This window comes from Saccopteryx leptura, chromosome 2 (genome assembly GCF_036850995.1).
Source record: "Saccopteryx leptura isolate mSacLep1 chromosome 2, mSacLep1_pri_phased_curated, whole genome shotgun sequence".
Classification (NCBI taxonomy): Eukaryota; Metazoa; Chordata; class Mammalia; order Chiroptera; family Emballonuridae; genus Saccopteryx; species Saccopteryx leptura.
In genome coordinates, this window is record NC_089504.1 from 381,444,806 (window position 1) to 381,463,091 (window position 18,286).

Here is an 18,286-nt window from a genome sequence, read left to right on the forward strand (position 1 = left end):
GATTTATAAAGTGGGTAAGTAACTTTACTTTATAAAATTTATAAAGCAGAGTTACAGCAAGTTAAAGCATATAATAATAATTACTTACCAAGTACTTTATGTTGGACTTTTGCTAAGTTTGGCAGAATAAATCTTTATAAAACAACTTACTATAGTTAAATCTATCTTTTTATTTTATATTTATACTTTGGTTGCTCTGCTACCGCCCACCATGAAAGCTGGAACGCCCACTAGTGGGCGGTAGGGACCAGGTTGACTACCACTGATATCAACCCTGTCTGGTTATCTAGAACTACTACAATCAGGAGGATGGGTTTTTCCAGAGCACTAAGGTATTGAGGGTTGGATAGAATCTCAAAGTCTCCCCTGACTCAGGAAAGAGGCTAGGAATTGGAGGTGTGGAGCCTGGTGCTTTCGGGTTTGGTGATGAGCAGAAATACAGTAGTCACTGTTGTTGCCCCTCATTTCCTCCAGGAGGCTGAGACTAGGCTCCGAAGCTGGTGGGAGGTTTGAGGTCCGTGAGCGGTGGGGTTGTGTGGGGTTGCTGACGGGCCCCATTTGAGGCTGGAGCGCAGCAGTTCTGGGGCTATAAGTCTGTGCAGTTTGAGTGGGTTTCTACAGACCTGTTCACCTGCCTAGGTTGGGCCCCGAAGGGGACAAAGAGCAGCCCTGGCCGCCTTGGCTACAGGAGGAAGGGACCCAGGAGGCACCCACACACTCTGGGGGTTGCCAGAGTCGGCGTCCGCGGGGCGGCGACCCTACCTAGCAGTCAGGCGAGAACGACCAGTCCCCGTGGGCAGTGAGAATCGCCCTCCGTGCCTCCCTGGCCGCCGGACAAGAGGATGTACCTGGGCCCCAGGGCTTCCTGCAGACCCCTCCCCGAGACCTGGCCGGCCCCCGCGGGCCGTTGAGGGGCAGGATTTCCCGCCGCCACGGTCGGGGATTAGCGCGCTCGCTGCCACGCAGCAGGATTAGCCCGCGTGTGGACCAGGCGCCTGGCCCAGAGATTACGGCGCGCTCCCCCCGACGTATATATTCCAGAGGATGCGGCGGCCGGGCCGCGCCAGCATGGCGGCGGCAGGGGGCGCGACGAACCGCGGGGGCCCCGGGCGACCCTGCTCTTTCTCTATCGAGCACATCCTCTTCAGCTTGCCCGAGCGGAGCTCTCCGGCCCGGGCCACCCACCCGCCGCAGCCGGCAGGCCGCCAAAGCCCTGCGGAGCCTGCGGAGTCCGGGGCGCCCGAGGCCGCGCCATGCGCCTGCTGCTGCTGCTGCTGCGGACCCCGCAGGTCCCCGGAGCTGGCCGCCGGGCTGGGTGAGTGGGCGCGGGGCACGGGCGTGGGAGGCTCGGGGTCGCGGCCAGGTCGTTGCTCAGCGCAAACCTGTCCCTGCGCCTCACCGCGCCCTCGCCCCGCAGGCGCGCGGCTGCCCTGGCCGCTGAGGCTGGGGCCTTCGGCACCCTTGCCCTTGACCGTGCCACCTGGAAGCTCCGGAGTGCTGTCTGGCACGGTCGGCCCCGGCCCGCAGCGGCGCACGCGGCGCCACCGCACCATCTTCAGCGAGGAGCAGCTGCAGGCGCTGGAGGCGCTCTTTGTGCAGAACCAGTACCCCGACGTGGGCACGCGCGAGCGCCTGGCCGGCCGCATCCGCCTGCGGGAGGAGCGCGTAGAGGTGGGGGCCCGCCTGCTGGACTGCCAGAAGGTCCCTAAAGGTTTCGGTCGCTGGCTTCCTAACTCCTTTGGCAAAGACCACCTTGGCGCAGGGGGCTGGCAACGAGGCGGGAGGAGGCACGGGAGACCTCGGGACAGCAGTGGGGTGAGGGGTCAGTTCCGAGGCAAGGGGCGGGCGGGGACAGGCACATGCGGGAAAACATCGCTAGAACTAGAAGGGAAGTAAGGCTAGTTTTCCTCTCCTTTGTTTTAAACTTTCTTTTCCCCTGATGGCAAATGAGGCGCGCGTTCATGTTCCAGAATTGGGGGAGCTCAGAAGAGCACAGAGCGGCAGAAAGGGCGCCCTGGGCGCTGCGGGGAAAAGGTGGGGACGGGAAGGGCTTGGGAGGGGATGGTTGTTCCGAGTGGGAAGGGGTTTCCCGTCCGGCGACCGTCTTTGTGGCGAGCAGCCGCTACTTGGTGCCGGCCCCGTAGCCCTCGTCCACCCATACGCCCGTAGGGACGTACGCCTCCAGGTCCACTATTGCGAGCCCGGCGGGACACGGGTTCTGCCTGAGCAGCCCCCTCGTTCTCCTCAGGTCTGGTTCAAGAACCGCCGGGCCAAATGGCGACACCAGAAGCGAGCGTCCGCGGCCGCAAGGCTCCTGCCCGGAGCCAAGAAGGCCTCCAAGGAGAGCTGCTGATCCTCTGTGAGCTATTCCTGGGCTTGGCCGCTTCCAGGCCGGCTCAGAGAGTCAGCACTCCTGCCCGAAAAACAACTGAGAGGACTCCTGCCTCTTCCCGTCTGCACAGCTTCCTTTGTCCTGGAGCTCAAAGCAGGACTCCCTCTGCAGGATCGTGTGTGCCTCCCTGTGCCACCTGCGCATAAAAGAGAACACCCAGTAGCCAGGTGTGCTTTCCTTCCCAGTGGCAAACAGGCAAGAGAACAGGGAGATTTCCTGGGAGGTAGAGGGGTGGGGCACAGAGCAGGTCGGTTTCTTCACCCCTCTTTCCAGACACTAATCTTGCCCCAGGACAGGAATCACCCTTTGTCAACAGGAGACCAGGAGACCTCTTTTCCGGGGATGCGCTGGCCTCCCTCCTCTCCTCAGCCTGGATGTGGCCCCTTGACCTGGCCTACAACCCTCCCGAGGCAGGGGTGAGTGGTGTCTGTGCATCCTGGGGTGGCTGCCAGCTCCAGGGTACTGCACTGGGTTCTGTGCCCATACCTTTATAATGAGAAAGTTGGGTGAGGTCTCTCCAGAAGACCCCCATCCCCAATCCTGTGAGCCTATTATAATAATAGTGAAAAATAAACAAGCAACTAAAAACACCACAAAAGCAATTGAGTCCAAAGTCTGCGCTGGCTTCATTTCCACCCGGGGCAGGGAGGGGACACGACCTACCCCTCTTCTCTCCTTCCCAGGGAGTAGGAGCCAGCTTGTCTTGGGGAGCACAACCCAGAGAGGACTCAGTCTGTGCGCCAGGGTGCCCCTCAGCAGAGCAGACTGCCCAGCAGTAGTGGCCTGGCACCCTGGGGGCATGTACTGGCCTCCAGGAGCTTCTTCATGGGTGGGTGTCCTTGGTTTCCGTCCCCCGCGGTGGGGGTAGATTTCCATGCTGTGGTGTCTGCCTCCCTCACAGAAGTCAATATCTGCCACTCTGTGGGACAAAAGAAGGCACAACTGGGAAGACCTACCTACACACACTGCCTTGGAAAATGTCTGTTCTCCTCTCCATCATCCTGCCCCCCAGATGAAAGAATAGCACGAAAGCTCAACTTCATTTTCCCAAGTAAACCCAAACATTGGGCCCAAGGAACCTAACGCCTCCCATATCTGGCTTGAGAACCTTATTTTGCCCCCTCACAGTTCCCAGAGGGAGTTTGGGGGGAGTGTCGGACAGGAAACACAGTTCACCGTAAAAGTCACAGCTGTGGTTCTCAGAACCGTCCCATGCTGGCCAGCTTAAATAACAGTGAGCAGGCATAGTGTCCCCAGCCAGAACTGCCTAAAACTGCTAGGTGCCTCCAAGGCAGCAGCTGTTGCTTCACCACCCGCTCTGCACACTTCTGGCTGTCACGGAGCCGTTCCCCTGAATCCTGGCATGACCACTGCAGTCTGCCTGTGGAGGTCCCCTGCAGGCTGGGACACCCTGCTCTTGCTGGGTTCCAGGACCCACACCTTCCTTGGCTGAGTGTCTTTTTTTCCATTGTGTGGGGCAACCAGGATCAGAGTTCCACCTACAAGGGACTGGTGGCTATGATGCCATCTTGATTTTTCTCCTTTCTTCTCTTGCTGCTCTTGAGAAGGCTCACCTCACAGCTGGCTGTTAACATAGGTGTCCTTGAGGCTGAATTCCAGGCACTTCCCTCTTAACCTCCATTCCCAGCCTGGTTTATCTTCTCAGCTGCCACATTTACATCTCCAGCTAAGGCCTCTCCTCTGAGCTACATATTTATGTCCAGCTGTCCCTTTGACTACTCTACGTGGAAGCTCCTCTAAGTCACTTTGTCCTGGGAAGGTGACCTCTTCTGTGCACACCAAGTGCATGAACCAGAGGGCAGACAACCACCCCACTCCCAGACCCGCCAGACACAGGCCAACAGCAAGTTGATCTCACTTCCAAAAAACAATCCCAGAATCTACCTTCTTCCTAGCTTCAAATTGCACCAACCTGGTGAAAATCTCCATCATCTCTCACCTTGATCATTGCAATCACTTCCAGTCTTGTGATCTCTGTCCACTCTGGTTCCTCTTTACTTCATTCTTCGTAAAGTCTGCAAGTCTGAACCTGCCTCTCCCCTGCCACCAGCAATCCAAGGGCTTCCATTGCCCCTACAGAAAAGAAAAAACTCACCATGACCCACAAGATCCCACCCCGTGCAGCCTGGCCTGCCGCTCTGGCACCATGTCACCTCACTGCTCTTTGTACTCTGTATATCCAAAGGTCTTCCCCTTCTGGCTGCTGGGCCTGTGCCCATGCTTTTTCCTGTACACCTGATCAACGCCTGTTTCTCTTTTGGATCTGCAATCACATCCTGCTCAGGAAATCTTCCCCTGACTGCCCCTAGATAGCAACCCTCAAGTACAAACTTTTCTTGCTTCTGTCAACTGGAGTTCTAAACTTGTTCATGGGATGACCTAACCAGAGTCTGTCTTCCTCACTGGAATGTCAGCTCTTTGAGAGCAGGAACCATTACCATGGAGACCCTGGTGGATAAAGGAATGACTGTCTATTGTACTAAATCATTCTGGGGCAAAATTTACTTGTTTGACATAATTCACAACCTCCTTTTGGGTAGAAATGATCAGTCCTGAAAAATGCTTAGGTAGTTTCTGGTCCATTTCAATGAAAATTAATGCTCTTCTGGGAAGCCCACTCTGGCAGTTAAGGACCTGATATTTTTAAAAAATGTTTATTGATTTTATTTTTTCTTTAAATTTATTCATTTTTATTAGAGAAATAGAGAGAAGAGAGAGAGAGAGAGAACAGGGGGAGGAGTAGGAAGCATCAACTCCCATATGTGCCTTGACCAGGCAAGCCTGGGGTTTTGAACCAGCGACCTAAGCATTCTAGGTCAATGCTTTATCCACTGCGCCACCACAGGTCAGGCTGTTTATTGATTTTAGAGAGAGTAAGGGGGAGAAGGAGAAAGAGACAGGAATATGAATCTGTTCCCATATGTTCGACCCAGGTTCGAACCAGCAACCTACCAACTGAGCCATCTGGTTAGGGTGGGATCTGATCATTTTTAACCAGACATTTCTTTATTAAAACATCGTATTTTCCTTCCTTCCTTCCTTTTCTTTCTCTTCTCTCTTTTCTTCCTAACTTCCTTTCTAAATTTATTGATTTTGGAGCAAAGGGGGAGGGGGAAAGAAAGAAAGAAACTCTGATCTGTTCCTATATGTACCCTGACTGAGGACCCAATCGGCAACCTCTGCATCTCTGGATGACTCTGACCAACCCAGCTATCTTGCCAGGGCGTATTTTTCTTTTTTCAAAAATTTGTCTCGCCTGACCAGGTGGTGGCACAGTGGATAGAGCATCAGACCGGGATACGGAAAGACCCAGGTTCGAGACCCCGAGGTCACCAGCTTGAGTGCGGGTTCATCTGGCTTGAGCAAAAAGCTCACCAGCTTGATTGGACCCAAGGTCGCTGGCTTGAGCAAGGAGTTACTCGGTCTGCTGAAGGCCCACTTTCACATACGAGAAAGCAATCAATGAACAACTAAGGTGTCGCAATAAAAAACTGATGATTGATGCTTCTCATCTCTCTCTGTTCCTGTTTATCGCTCTCTCTGACCCTCTCTGTCCTTGTAAAAAAAAACCAAAAAACAAACAAACAAAAAACTTGTCTTATCCCTGACGGGTTGGCTCAGCAGTAGAGCTTCGGCCCAGCGTGTAGAAGTCCCAGGTTTGATTCCCAGCCAAGGCACACAGGAGAAGAGCCCATCTGCTTCTCCACCCTTCCCCCTCTCCTTCCCCTCTGTCTCTCTCTTCCCTTCTGCAGCCAAGGCTACATGGGAGCAAAGTTGGCCCCAGCACTGAGGACTGCTCCATGGACTCCACCTAAGGGCTAGAATGGCTGCGATTGCAGTGGAGCAACGCCCCAGAGGGGCTGAGCATCGCCTCCTTGTGGGCATGCTGGGTGGATCCCTGTCGGTTGCTTGTTGGGAGTCTGCCTGTCTGCGCGCCCCACTTTTCATTCCGGAAAAATACAAAAAAAAAAAAAGGCAGAAACTTGTCTCAGGGCATAACCAGGCAATGGTGCAGTGGATAGAACGTTGGACTGGGACACGGAGGAAGCAGGTTCGAAACCCCGAGATCACCAACTTGAGCACGGGCTCATCTGGTTTGAGCAAGGCTCAACAGCTTGAGTACAAGGTTGCTGGCTTGAGTAAGGGGTCAGGTCACTTGGTCTGCTATAGCCCCCAGTTAAGGCACATATGAGAAAGCAATCAACGAACAGCTAAGGTGCCACAACGAAGAACTGATGTTTCTCATCTCTCTCCCTTCCTGTCTGTCCCTAGCTGTGTCTCTCTCTGTCTCTGTCTCTGTCACAAACAGAAAAATCCCAAAAAAACTTGTCTTAGGATTCTTTGCGTGAATAAAGTTCAAATAAAGTCTTTGAAACGCATATATAATCAAATTTTTTGAAGAGTGTGTTTTTGTTAATAATATAGAAGCATACGCAGTGTTTATTTGAGAGAAATTGGAATTCCAAGGCCAAACTTAGCGCAGGAACTTGTCAAGATTAGCGTGAAGGACACGCCCCTTATCCCTACTATCACAGCGCCGCCTAGTGCCCATAGTTCAATTATACATAAACAGTGCGAGGTGGGAAGAAAACTACAGTTCCCATAAGAGCGAGGGCCTGCAGTGACGTCAGAGCGCGGATTGGCCTTTGAAACTCGAAGCTTCCCCATTGGCCAACTATTGGAAGCGCCCTGTACATCTAGCATAGTCCCGCCCCTCTGAGGCTGTGACGCGTCATTTGAGCAATCCTGGGACAGCGATGGAGACGCCCAGTGCGTCTCCCCGGGCCTTGTTGCTCCCTACCGGTTCTGGGCCCGGGAGAAATCGGGCAGCTGGGGAGGCCCGGGCTGCGACAAGGAAGCAACGCGTCTTGGACGAGGAAGAGTATATCGAGGTAAGACCTCAAGTGCGGGCGCCAGCGACTTCTGGGTTCTCCGATCCCCTCCCCTCCCCGCTGCGCTCACTAGGGTGTCTCTTCTCAGGTCGTGGCACTCTCGTCCCCTCGCGGAGATGGATAAGCTCGAATCCCTGCCCTTGGGGTATGGACAGTACGACAGCCAAATAAGCACAATGAAGATTAAGAGGCACTAGCTGTGTTGTCGGGGGAGAGAGGAGGCAGTTCTGCTTGTGTGTGGTAGGGAGCTAGGGAAATGAGGTTTCTATGAAAGCGTGAGGAAGGAAAGAAAAAGCGTAAGCGTGAGGAAGGCTGGCGGCAAAGAGGACTTTCTTGAGAGCAGTTAATAGCAAGTGCAAAGGCTGTGGCAGCACCTTGAAATAATAGATCTTAGTGCTACCGCAGATAGTCTGGAAGGAGGAGTTGGCACGCGATTGGTGGAGGAAGTGCACCAGTTTGGTTTGGGACTGGTTAAGTTTGCCAGGCCTCCAAGCTGTACAAGCAGGTGACATTAGTGGACAGCTGGTTGCAGAGATGTGTATCTGAGGAGCAAGGCCTGGTTGGAGGTACAGATTGGGGATCTGAACTGGTGCTGGTGGTGACTGGCTGACGTCTTCCAGGTAAAGGGTTTATATTGGAAACAAAAAGTTACTGTTGGAATGAAGTTACTGTTGGTCCAGCTGCTGTAGGGCTAGCAAATGAGAATGAGAATGACCAGTTACTGAGGGGAGAGAGAAGGGCTGCATGAAAATCAGTGGAGCGTTTAGTAACCTTAGATGTTGCAGCAAGGCCGCATGTTATATTAGCCTCAGACCAGGTGGTGGCGCAGTGGATAAAGCCTCAGCCTGGGACACTGAGGAACCAGGTAGGTTCGAAACCCGGTGTTTGCTGGCTTGAGTGCAGGGTCACTGGCTCAGCTCCAGCCCCTCCCTCCCCAGGCAGGTATGAGAAAGCAATCAATGAACAACTAAAGTGATAACAACTACAAGTTGATGCTTCTCATCTCTCTCCCTTCCTGTCTGTCTGTCTGTCTGTCTGTCTCTCTCTCTAAAAAAGAAAGAGAAATGCCCTAAGCTCTGGGGATCATTGGCAGAGATTCGAGGCCAGGGGTGGTGGTGATCAGCAACCTTAGCATCGTTGACTGAGAAGTGGGGGGTCCAAGGTGGCAGCTCTGACTTTGATTTTGATCTCCCCTGATAGGGCCTCCAGACAGTCATCCAGAGGGACTTCTTTCCTGACGTGGAAAAGCTGCAGGCACAGAAGGAATACCTGGAGGCTGAGGAGAATGGAGACCTGGAACGGATGCGTCAGATTGCCATCAAGTTTGGCTCTGCTCTGGGCAAGATGTCCCGAGAGCCCCCACCACCCTGTAAGAGGACTCCTGTGATGGGAATACCCGCTGAACTGTTGCCTCAGGCTTGCTTTAATCTCCATTCCCTCTCTTCCCCAGATGTGACTCCAGCCACATTTGAAACCCCTGAGGTGCACACAGGCACTGGATTGGTGGGCCAGAAGCCCCGTGGCAGGGGCCGGGGCCTGGAGGATGGCGATGGTGAGTGAGCGGCCTCTTTCTGTCACCTGTTTGGGATTGACAGGGAATCAGTGGTCCAGAGGCAGGTCACATCTTGTACCTGAGTTGTCTCCTTGCCGAAATGGCAACCTAGTGGGTCAAAGAGCACTGGTCTAGGAGGCAGAAGATCTAGGTCCAGCTCCCAAATGTGGGCCAGTCTTCTGAGCCTCTGGTCCTTTTCCATGCTCTGGGAATCTTGCTTCCTATCTGTGTGCTGGCCTCTGCCTGGTGGGTTTAATAGGCCTCAGAGGGTACCTTTTCTTGCTGTCTCCTTACGATGCCCTAGGGCCTCTGCACCTGTTTCTTCCAAGTTGGCCACTTCCCTTAAATAACGGCACAGCTCACTCCTCTTTCTCCAGGTTTCTTCTCAAATGTTACCCACTTAAGGAACCCTTCCTGACCTCCCAGAAAAAAATCACATCAGCCTTGATGCTCTGTGCTTTACTGGCTTGCTTTTCTCATCAAGGGACATGACATTTAAAGAGGCATTTCTGTTTGTTTATTGTTTCTTCTTTCCACAAGAGCAAGTTCTTTTTTTTTTTTTTTTTTTTTTACAGAGCCAGAGAGAGAGTCAGAGAGCAGGATAGATAGGGACAGACAGACAAGAATGGAGAGAGATGAGAAGCATCAATCATCAGTTTTTTGTTGTGACACCTTAGTTGTTCATTGATTGCTTTCTCATATGTGCCTTGACTGTGGGGTTGCAGAAGACCGAGTAACCCTTTGCTCAAGCCAGCGACCTTGGGCTTCAAGCTGGTGAGCTTTTTTGCTCAAACCAGATGAGCCCGCGCTCAAGCTGGCGACCTCGGGGTCTCGAACCTGGGTCCTCCGCATCCCAGTCCAACGCTCTATCCATTGCGCCACTGCTTGGTCAGGCAAGAGCAGGTTCTTGATCTTGCTTATGTTGACATATTCTGCACTGGAATATGTAGTTCATGGTATGTTGTGTGTCTTCCACAAATATGCATAGAACAAATGAGTAAGTTTTTTCAATACATTTCCTGAGTTGTGTATGATACATCTTGACTTTATGATATCTTTCTAGGGTAGAGCATTCAGAACTCTGTTGAACATAGGTGTACCAAATGCTACAAGATTTCCTCATGGGTTGTTCAGTGTTTTCACCAGTATTATGGTGCCAGTGCCCATACAGACAGACAAGATGCTGTTCTCTATTAGGTGCTGGTCTAGGGTGTGGTGTTATATGCTAACATAGTTGCCCTGTGTATTCACACAAAGATAGTGTTTTCTGCTTAAAAAGCTAATTCTTTTTGCCATTAACACAGTCCATTGTGTTATATCCTTGGACAATGATTCTTCATTGCAGTATGGCACATAAATCACAGGCAACTTGCTGATTCTTTTTCTTTTTTTTCTTTTCTTTTTTGTGTCAGAGACAGAGAGAGTATAGTTAGGGACAGACAGGCAGGAAAGGAGAGAGATGAGAAGCATCAATTCTTTGTTGTGGCTCCTCCCCACTTCTAGCTTAGAGGAAAAAAGAAAAACTATTATGAGAGTGGAAGAAGAATCTCTGCTCCTGACGGCCTTGCTGAAGTTTGCACTGCCGAGCACAGTGTAGGAACACCCCTCGATGGGGATGCCACTTCTGATGGCAGCTGGGGTTGTGGCCCAGTGCCTGTGAGGCCCTGTCCAGAGCACTATATCATACGGAGTCCCTGTCATCGGACCCTTCGATAGGTTGGGAGGCTTAGGTGACAGTCACCCACCGGTACCATAGGTTTGAGGATGGGAGGAGCAGTCTGGGTAAGGGAATCCCAGGGATGGAGGGAGAGCCTGGGCTTTGGAAGCAGGTAGTACAGGACTAGCATAGTTATGTTGGGGGAAGTCTTGCTATGATCACCTGCTCATTCATTGATTGATTTCTCATATGTGCCTTGCCCGTGGGCCTTCAGCAGACTGAGTAACCCCTTGCTTGAGCCAGCGACCTTGGGTCCAAGCTGGTGAGCCTTGCTCAAACCAGATGAGCCCACACTCAAGCTGGCGACCTCGGGTACTCGAACCTGGGTCCTCCACATCCCAGTTTGATGCTCTATCCACTGTGCCACCACCTGGTCAGGCGCTGATTATTTTTCTTTAAGTACTTCTTACTGGTCAGTAAATAGAGGAGTCCTTTTAGTAACCTAAGTGGTATCATCATTGTTCATAGTTATAAATGAGAAATCTGAGGCTCAGGAGGCAGTAACTTCTGCAGATTTCACAGCTGGTTGTGGCATAGTAGAGTTTGAGTCCTCACTTTTCTGACCCTGGTCTTGAACTTTTAGCCACTTTGCTTTGCACAGTCTAGCAAGTATTAGTAGGTGGTCAAGATTGTCACTAGGTTGGCCCTGGTCGGGTAGCTCAGTTGGTTAGAGCATTGTCTTGAAGTGCAGAGGTTGTTGGTTCGATTCTCTGGTTAGGGCACATACAGGAACAGATCAATGTTTCTTTTGTGCTCTCTCTCTGTCCATTTCTCTCTCACTAAAATCAATTTAAAAAAAAAAAAAAGGTGCCTGACCAGGCAGTGGCGCAGTGGATAGAGCGTCGGATTGGGATGAAGAGGACCCAGGTTCGAGACTCCGAGGTCGCCAGCTTGAGCGCAGGCTTATCTGGTTTGAGCAAAAAGCTCACCAGCTTGAACCGAAGGTCGCTGGCTCCAGCAAGGGGTCACTCAGTCGGCTGAAGGCTCGCGGTCAAGGCACATATGAGAAAGCAATCAGGCCCTGGCCGGTTCGCTCAGTGGTAGAGCATCGGCCTGGCGTGCAGAGGTCCCGGGTTCGACTCCCGGCCAGGGCACACAGGAGAAGCACCTATCTGCTTCTCCACCCTTCCCCCTTCTTCCTCTCTGTCTCTCTCTTCCCCTCCCGCAGCCCAGGCTCCATTAGAGCAAAGATGGCCCGGGCTCTGGGGATGGCTCCTTGGCCTCTGCCCCAGGCGCTAGAGCGGCTCTGGTCGCAACAGAGCGGTGCCCCGGAGGGGCAGAGCGTCGCCCCCTGGTGGGCGTGCCGGGGGCAGGGGCGGGAGATCCCGGTCGGGCACATGCGCGAGTCTGTCTGACTGCCTCTCCCCGTTTCAAGCTTCAGAAAGAAAAGAAAAAAAAAAAAAATAATAAAATAAAGAAAGCAATCAATAAACAACTAAGGTGTTGCAATGCGCAATGAAGAACTGATGATTGATGCTTCTCATGTCTCTCCATTCCTGTCTGTCTGTCTCTGTCTATCCCTCTCTCTGACTCACTCTCTGTCTCTGTAAAAAATAAATAAATAAATGAAAGATTAAAAAAAAAGGCCCTGGTTGGATGGCTCAGCGGTAGAGCATCAGTCTGGCATAGAGAGGTCTCAGGTATGATTCCCGGTTGAGACACATAGGAGAAGTGAAAATCTGCTTCTCCACCCCTACTCCTCTCCCTTCTCTCTCTCTTTTTCTCTCTCTTTCTTGCCCTTTCACAACTATGGCTCAATTGGAGCAAGTTGGCCCCGGGCACTGATGTTGGCTCCATAGCGTCTGCCTTTGGTGCTACAAAATGGCTCCGATTAAAAAAAAAAAAAAAAAAAAAAAGGGTCTGATTGCAACGGAGCAATGGCCCCAGATGTATAGAGCATCGCCCTGTAGGGGGCTTGCCAGGTAGATTCTGGTCAGGGCATATGCAGGAGTCTGTCTCTCTGCCTCCCCACTTCTAACTTAGAGGAAAAAAAGAAAGACTATTACTAGAGTGGAAGAAGAATCTCTGCTCCTGACGGCCTTGCTGAAGTCTACACTGCCGAGCACAGTGTAGGGACACCCCTCGATGGGGATGCCACTTCTGATGGCAGCTGGGGTTGTGGCCCAGTGCCTGTGAGGCCCTGTCCAGAGCACTATATCATACGGAGTCCCTGCCATCGGACCCTTCGATAGGTTGGGAGGCTTAGGTGACAGTCAACCACCGGTACCATAGGTATGAGGAAGGGAGGAGCAGTCTGGGTAAGGGAATCCCAGGGATGGAGGGAGAGCCTGGGCTTTGGAATCAGGTAGTACAGGACTAGCATAGTTTTGTTGGGGGAAGTCCTGCTATGATCACCTACCTGCTCTATCTCTAATGCCTTGATGGTCCCCTTCCAGTCAGATAGCACACTTCTCTTGGCTTCCAGCAGATGAGGAAGGCTCCTAAGGGCTCCCTTGGCAGTTGGGGGGGGTGTTGATTCTGCCAATGGGTGGGGAGTTCTCTGTCAGTGTGGACTCTCACAGACAGACATAGGTCCAGGTGTGGGGGTTCTAGCCTTGCTGGTAGGGCGTTGCAGGTCCCAGGACCGACAGACTGCAAAGTGGCATTTATGCCACTGATGGTTCTGTGTCACCCCACCTGTACCCATGAGCAGGAGAGGTAGGAGAGGAGGAGGAGAAGGAGCCCTTGCCCAGCCTGGATGACTTCCTGAGCCGGTACACAAGCGAGGACAACGCCTCCTTCCAGGAGATCATGGAGGTGGCCAAGGAGAAGAGCCGGGCACGCCATGCCTGGCTCTACCAGGCTGAGGAGGAGTTTGAGAAGGTATCCCTGGGTGCAGGGTTAGAAGCACCCTCTGTTGGGGCGGGGGAGTCCCAGAGCCAGGGCACAGTGCCTGGGGGCTCTCTGACCCTCACTTTTCCTCATGTGATGCAGAGGGAGAAAGATAATCTTGCACTCCCATCGGCAGAGCACCAAGCCATTGAGAGCAGCCAGGCCGGTGTGGAGACCTGGAAATACAAGGCCAAGAACTCGCTCATGTACTACCCAGAGGGTGAGCAGGCGATGTGGGCGGGGCTGTGTGTTTGGATCTGGCTTTCAGAGTGTGTCTGTGTTTCTTGCATTCTGGGCCTCGGGGGGTCCTGGTCTGTCTCAGAGCAATTCGGTCTATGTGTGAGGTGAGTGAGGGAGTGAGGCCCTCCCCAGCTGTGTTCAGGTTTTGTGTTGTGGAGACTGAAGTAGGTTCCATGCTTCACTCAGCGGGGAGTGACTTGTCCTCTCTTAGGACCAGAACATGGGGTGGTGGTGGGACCTTCCCACCCCTCTGACACCTGCTATCCTCTCTCCTTGGTATGCCAGGCGTCCCTGATGAGGAGCAGCTATTTAAGAAGCCCCGGCAGGTGGTACATAGGAATACACGCTTCCTCAAGGACCCCTTCAGCCAGGCCCTGAGCAGGTCTCAGCTGCAGCAAGCTGCTGCCCTCAATGCCCAGGTGGGTGGTGGGAGCCAACAGCAGGCTGACTATGTAAAAATAACCTCTTTGGTCTTGGCTATCACTCTTAAATTAGGACTGTTCTTGGGCTTGGTGGAGCTCAGCAGTACAGAGGTATTTGGGCCCCTGTGTGGCAGGGTCCTGAGTCTTCTCGACCCATGTGGTCTTCCACTGGGGTGCTGTTTTGGTCAGAAACATTCTGGGGGTGTCAATTCCCTTGGGGGATAAGGGCATGAGACAGTGGCTCTGGGGGTCATGGGGTTGAAGAGTAGGAGACAGAAGGTAGAGAAATTGCTCTAGAGGCCTTTTGGGAAGAGATCAGAGCATAGGCACCCTACAGGTACCTGAAGTCAGTGGTCCCTGAAAGTACCCTGCGTGGGGTGTGGCCAAGCCTTGCCCTGCGTGGAGGTGGGGTACCGAGGGCAGCTTTCTTCTTTGGGTGCCTGCTCTGACAGGTCCTCAGGGTCTTTGCAAGGATCAGAATCCTCCCTCTCTTTCCTCAAGGGTGCTATGAGCCCCAGAGCCCTGACTCCGCCCTGCGTGGGAGGGAAGTGTTTCCACTGTGTTCCTGTGCACTTGCCCGTCTGCCAGTTGGGGCCCCCTGACACTAGCCTCTCTGCTTGTTCCAGCACAAACAGGGCAAGGTGGGCCCTGACGGCAAGGAGTTGATCCCCCAGGAATCCCCTCGAGTTGGCGGATTTGGATTTGTTGCTACCCCTTCTCCTGCCCCTGGTGAGAAATGTACCTGCTGGCCCATCTGGGGGACGGCCTGGGGAGCAGAGGCTTGGTTGGCCCTGGCCACTCTTGGCGCTCCTGTAGAGTCTGCCCCTCACCTTGTATGACTCAAGGACCCAGTGTCCCATCCACAAGAGCAGGGCTGGTCTTAGGCAGACTTGACCTGAGATGTGTGGGGTCTGGTCTGTTTAGCTGGGGGTCACACTCCCTCACTCTGAGCTGGGCAGGACAAACTGAGTTTGTTGGAAGCAGGGTGTTGGGGCTCTACTGGACAGACTGGTGTGGTGAGCATGCTGAGGGGAACAGGGGGAGGCCTGGGACCTGATCTGCAGTTAGGGCAGTGTAGTTCAGTGGGTGCCAGGCAGGCATCTTCCTAAGTGGAAGGCAAACCATTGCCTGCAGGAGGTGGGGTACACCTGGGGCCTCAAGGGGCCATGCCTGGCCTGTGCGGAGTAGGCAAGATAGGCCTTGGGCAGCTGCAGGATTGTGCCTCTTTCTCAGGCTGCCCACCTCCTGCCACTAGCCTGGGCTAGGGCTGGATGTCCCCTCAGCCCTGAGGTAACGTTTTCTTGTTCCGGGTCTCACGTTAGCAGGTGTACCGTGCTTACAAACCTAAATCCACAGAGCACTGTAAGGAGGCGTCTCTGGGCCTCAGCCCTGCGTCTTCTCCCACAGAAGGTATATGAACCATGGGGACAGTCTCGCAGTACACATGCTGTCCCTCTGCCCTTCCATGCGCTGGCCCTTGCACTCTGGGGAGCTGGTTGCCATGGCACAGGCTAGGTCATGTGGAAATGCCACAGGTGTGCCCAGGATCCTGGGCGACATGAGAGCTCTCGAAGTCCCTGTCTCTTGCCTTGGGGTGAAGTACCATTAGCGACCCCTAGGAGGCTTCCCTGGCCCTGTGCTAGGAAGGGGGAATTTCTGTGTGTGTGTATGTGTGTAAGAGAGAGAGAGGGAGAGAGACAGATAGGGACAGACAGGAAGGGAGAGAGATGAGAAGCATCAATTCTTTGTTGCTGCACCTTAGTTGTTAATTGATTGCTTTATCATATGTGCTTTGGGGCGGGGAGACTTCTGCAGACCAAGTAACCCCTTGCTCAAGCCAGCTACCTTGGACTCAACCAGATGAGCCCACGCTCAAGCTGGTGACCTCGGGGTTTCTAACCTGGGTCCTCTGCGTCCAGTCCGACAGTCCAACACTCTATCTACTGCGCCACCTCCCGGTCAGGTGGAAGAGGGATTTTCTAACCCAGCCCAACTTCTCTAGGGAGCCCCCCTTCTCCAAACTATAGTGGCCCATGTCTGTAAGGGCCTGGGCCTGCCTGGCCTTATAGTGGCCTTGATGTTTCCCTCTCAGAGGACTGAGAAGCCAGGGTTCAAAAGTCCTGGGGAAGGAGAAAGGGCCAGCTAGCTGCCAATTTGGTGGAATGTGCATGGGGTTCGGGGAGATGGCTGTGGTGGGAGGGAGGCTGCATCCTGACTTGGCCTCCCTAGCCTGAGGTGGCTGTGGGTTCTCCATCTGCAGGTGTGAACGAATCCCCACTTATGACCTGGGGGGAGGTTGAGAACACACCATTGAGAGTTGAAGGATCGGAAACCCCCTACGTGGACAGGACACCAGGGCCAGCCTTCAAGGTGGGTTGTGGTGAAGGAGCACAGGTGGGACCCCAAGTGGATGGGTGGTCTTCTGACCACTTCTGGCTCAGTGCACAGGGGTTGGCCTAACTGCCGCTGGTCAAAGTGGAGCTTTGAGAGGACTATGATGACAGGTGGGGTGGACTGGACCCTTGTGGGTGGGCAGCCAGCCTCACTGGTTGGGGACGTTTTTGCATTGTTGGGATCATGGGGGCCGTGGAAAGAGGCAGCCCTCCAGCAGAAAGGGACTGCCTGGCTAATGGCAAGCTGACACACCCACTTTGTAGATCTTGGAGCCTGGCCGCAGGGAGCGTCTGGGGCTAAAGATGGCCAACGAGGCTGCTGCCAAGAACAGAGCCAAGAAGCAGGAGGCCTTGCGGAGAGTGACGGAAAACCTGGCCAGGTGAGGGGTGCTGAGCCTTGTGGGGGTTTCTTCCTGCTCCTGCTTGGACCCACCATTCACAATGTGGACATTCGGTCTGTAGGACAAGCCCAGGGGTCCTTTGATGGCTCCTGGCAGCTCTTCTGGTCCAAAGTGAAGCCCTGTAGGAACCCTCTGTATCTTTGCTTCAGTCTTCTCTTAGACACATCTCTAAGAGGCACCTTTAGACCTTTTGTCCCCTAGCTCCTGTCAGTCCTGTGAAAACAGCTGCCATCATTCCCCTTGGAGGAAGTTGGAGCCCACCCCAGCCCCCTAGTCAAGGAATCCTTAGCACTTGACCTCAAGTTAGGCTGGTGCTCTCAGCCCAGAATGACCACAGGTCTCCTGTGTGTCTTCTTGTGGAGTTGTGGCAGGATCTGCTGCTGGCATTGCCCCATCCAGCCTAATTCTACCTCTCTTGCTCACCGCCTCCACCCCAGCCTCACCCCCAAAGGCCTGAGCCCAGCCATGTCTCCAGCCCTGCAGCGCCTTGTAAGCAGGACAGCCAGCAAGTACACAGATCGAGCCCTGCGGGCCAGCTACACACCATCCCCAGCACGCTCAACCCACCTCAAGACCCCAGCCGGCGGGCCCCAGACCCCAACGAGCACACCAGCTCCTGGCTCTGCCACGCGCACCCCCCTCAGCCAGGACCCAGCCTCCATTACGGACAACCTGCTGCAACTCCCTGCTCGGCGCAAAGCCTCAGACTTCTTCTAGGGCTAGGCCTGGGCTGGGCTCATGGGAGATTCTTGGAGCCTGCAGGGCAGCTGTCCAATCAGCAGAGAACTCCGGCCTTCTGGGGACCCATGCCCGGGCCAACAGCAGTGACTATTCCAGGAGCCACAGAAGAAAGGTGCCATGTCACAGCCAGGCTGGCACAGGACTCACCCCATGGCTCTTAGGGTGCATCCCAGGTCTCATCTGGTACTCTTTTCTATGGAACCCCTGCCCGTTTCTATTTAACCGTAATTAAAGAACACATAGCCCAGTCTGTAGGGCCATCTCTTTATCCCGCCTCCTTCACGGCCCCAAGGCCGCCCTCCTACTTGCATCGAGGTCTCAGGACTGTGGGCCTCCTGGGGAGGAAGCTGCTGTGTGGGGTGACCCTCGGAGGGCCAGGGTGTCTGGCCCTTCCTGCCACCACCTGTGTTGCTTTCTGTGGCACTGCTGTACTTCTGAACCAAGCTCACAGCATGTTGATTCCCTACTCTGTCCACCCCCACCCCAAGTTCTATTCCCCTGAGAGAGGGACAGAGCCATTGGGAGTTCAGCCTCTAGGGTTCACCTGGGGCTCTGGGTCCAGGTCTGCAACCTCTCCAGCTAGGCCTGGCCTGCATGGTTTGCTAGTACTGCATGGGTCCTACATGAGTGTCAGGCCACACTGTGGCATCAGGGACTTTGCCAGTGCTCTCACCATGACCTTC

The 18,286-nt window shown here is 53.9% G+C and overlaps 2 protein-coding genes across 2 annotated transcripts; both read left to right on the forward strand.

Moving 5' to 3' along the window:
• Positions 1-1,068: 1,068 nt before the first annotated feature.
• On the forward strand, positions 1,069-2,353 carry GSC2 (goosecoid homeobox 2). Its single transcript, XM_066365382.1, has 3 exons — positions 1,069-1,315; positions 1,418-1,671; positions 2,249-2,353. Exons 1-3 carry the CDS (start codon positions 1,069-1,071, stop codon positions 2,351-2,353), a joined length of 606 nt encoding a protein of 201 aa, XP_066221479.1.
• Positions 2,354-7,157: 4,804 nt separating this feature from the next.
• Positions 7,158-17,853, forward strand: ESS2 (ess-2 splicing factor homolog). The gene is made up of 10 exons (XM_066365383.1): positions 7,158-7,305; positions 8,506-8,674; positions 8,756-8,857; positions 13,228-13,397; positions 13,509-13,626; positions 13,932-14,065; positions 14,695-14,797; positions 16,329-16,438; positions 16,726-16,841; positions 17,300-17,853. Exons 1-10 carry the CDS (start codon positions 7,171-7,173, stop codon positions 17,577-17,579), a joined length of 1,437 nt encoding a protein of 478 aa, XP_066221480.1. The 5' UTR covers positions 7,158-7,170; the 3' UTR covers positions 17,580-17,853.
• The last annotated feature ends 433 nt before the right edge of the window (positions 17,854-18,286 follow it).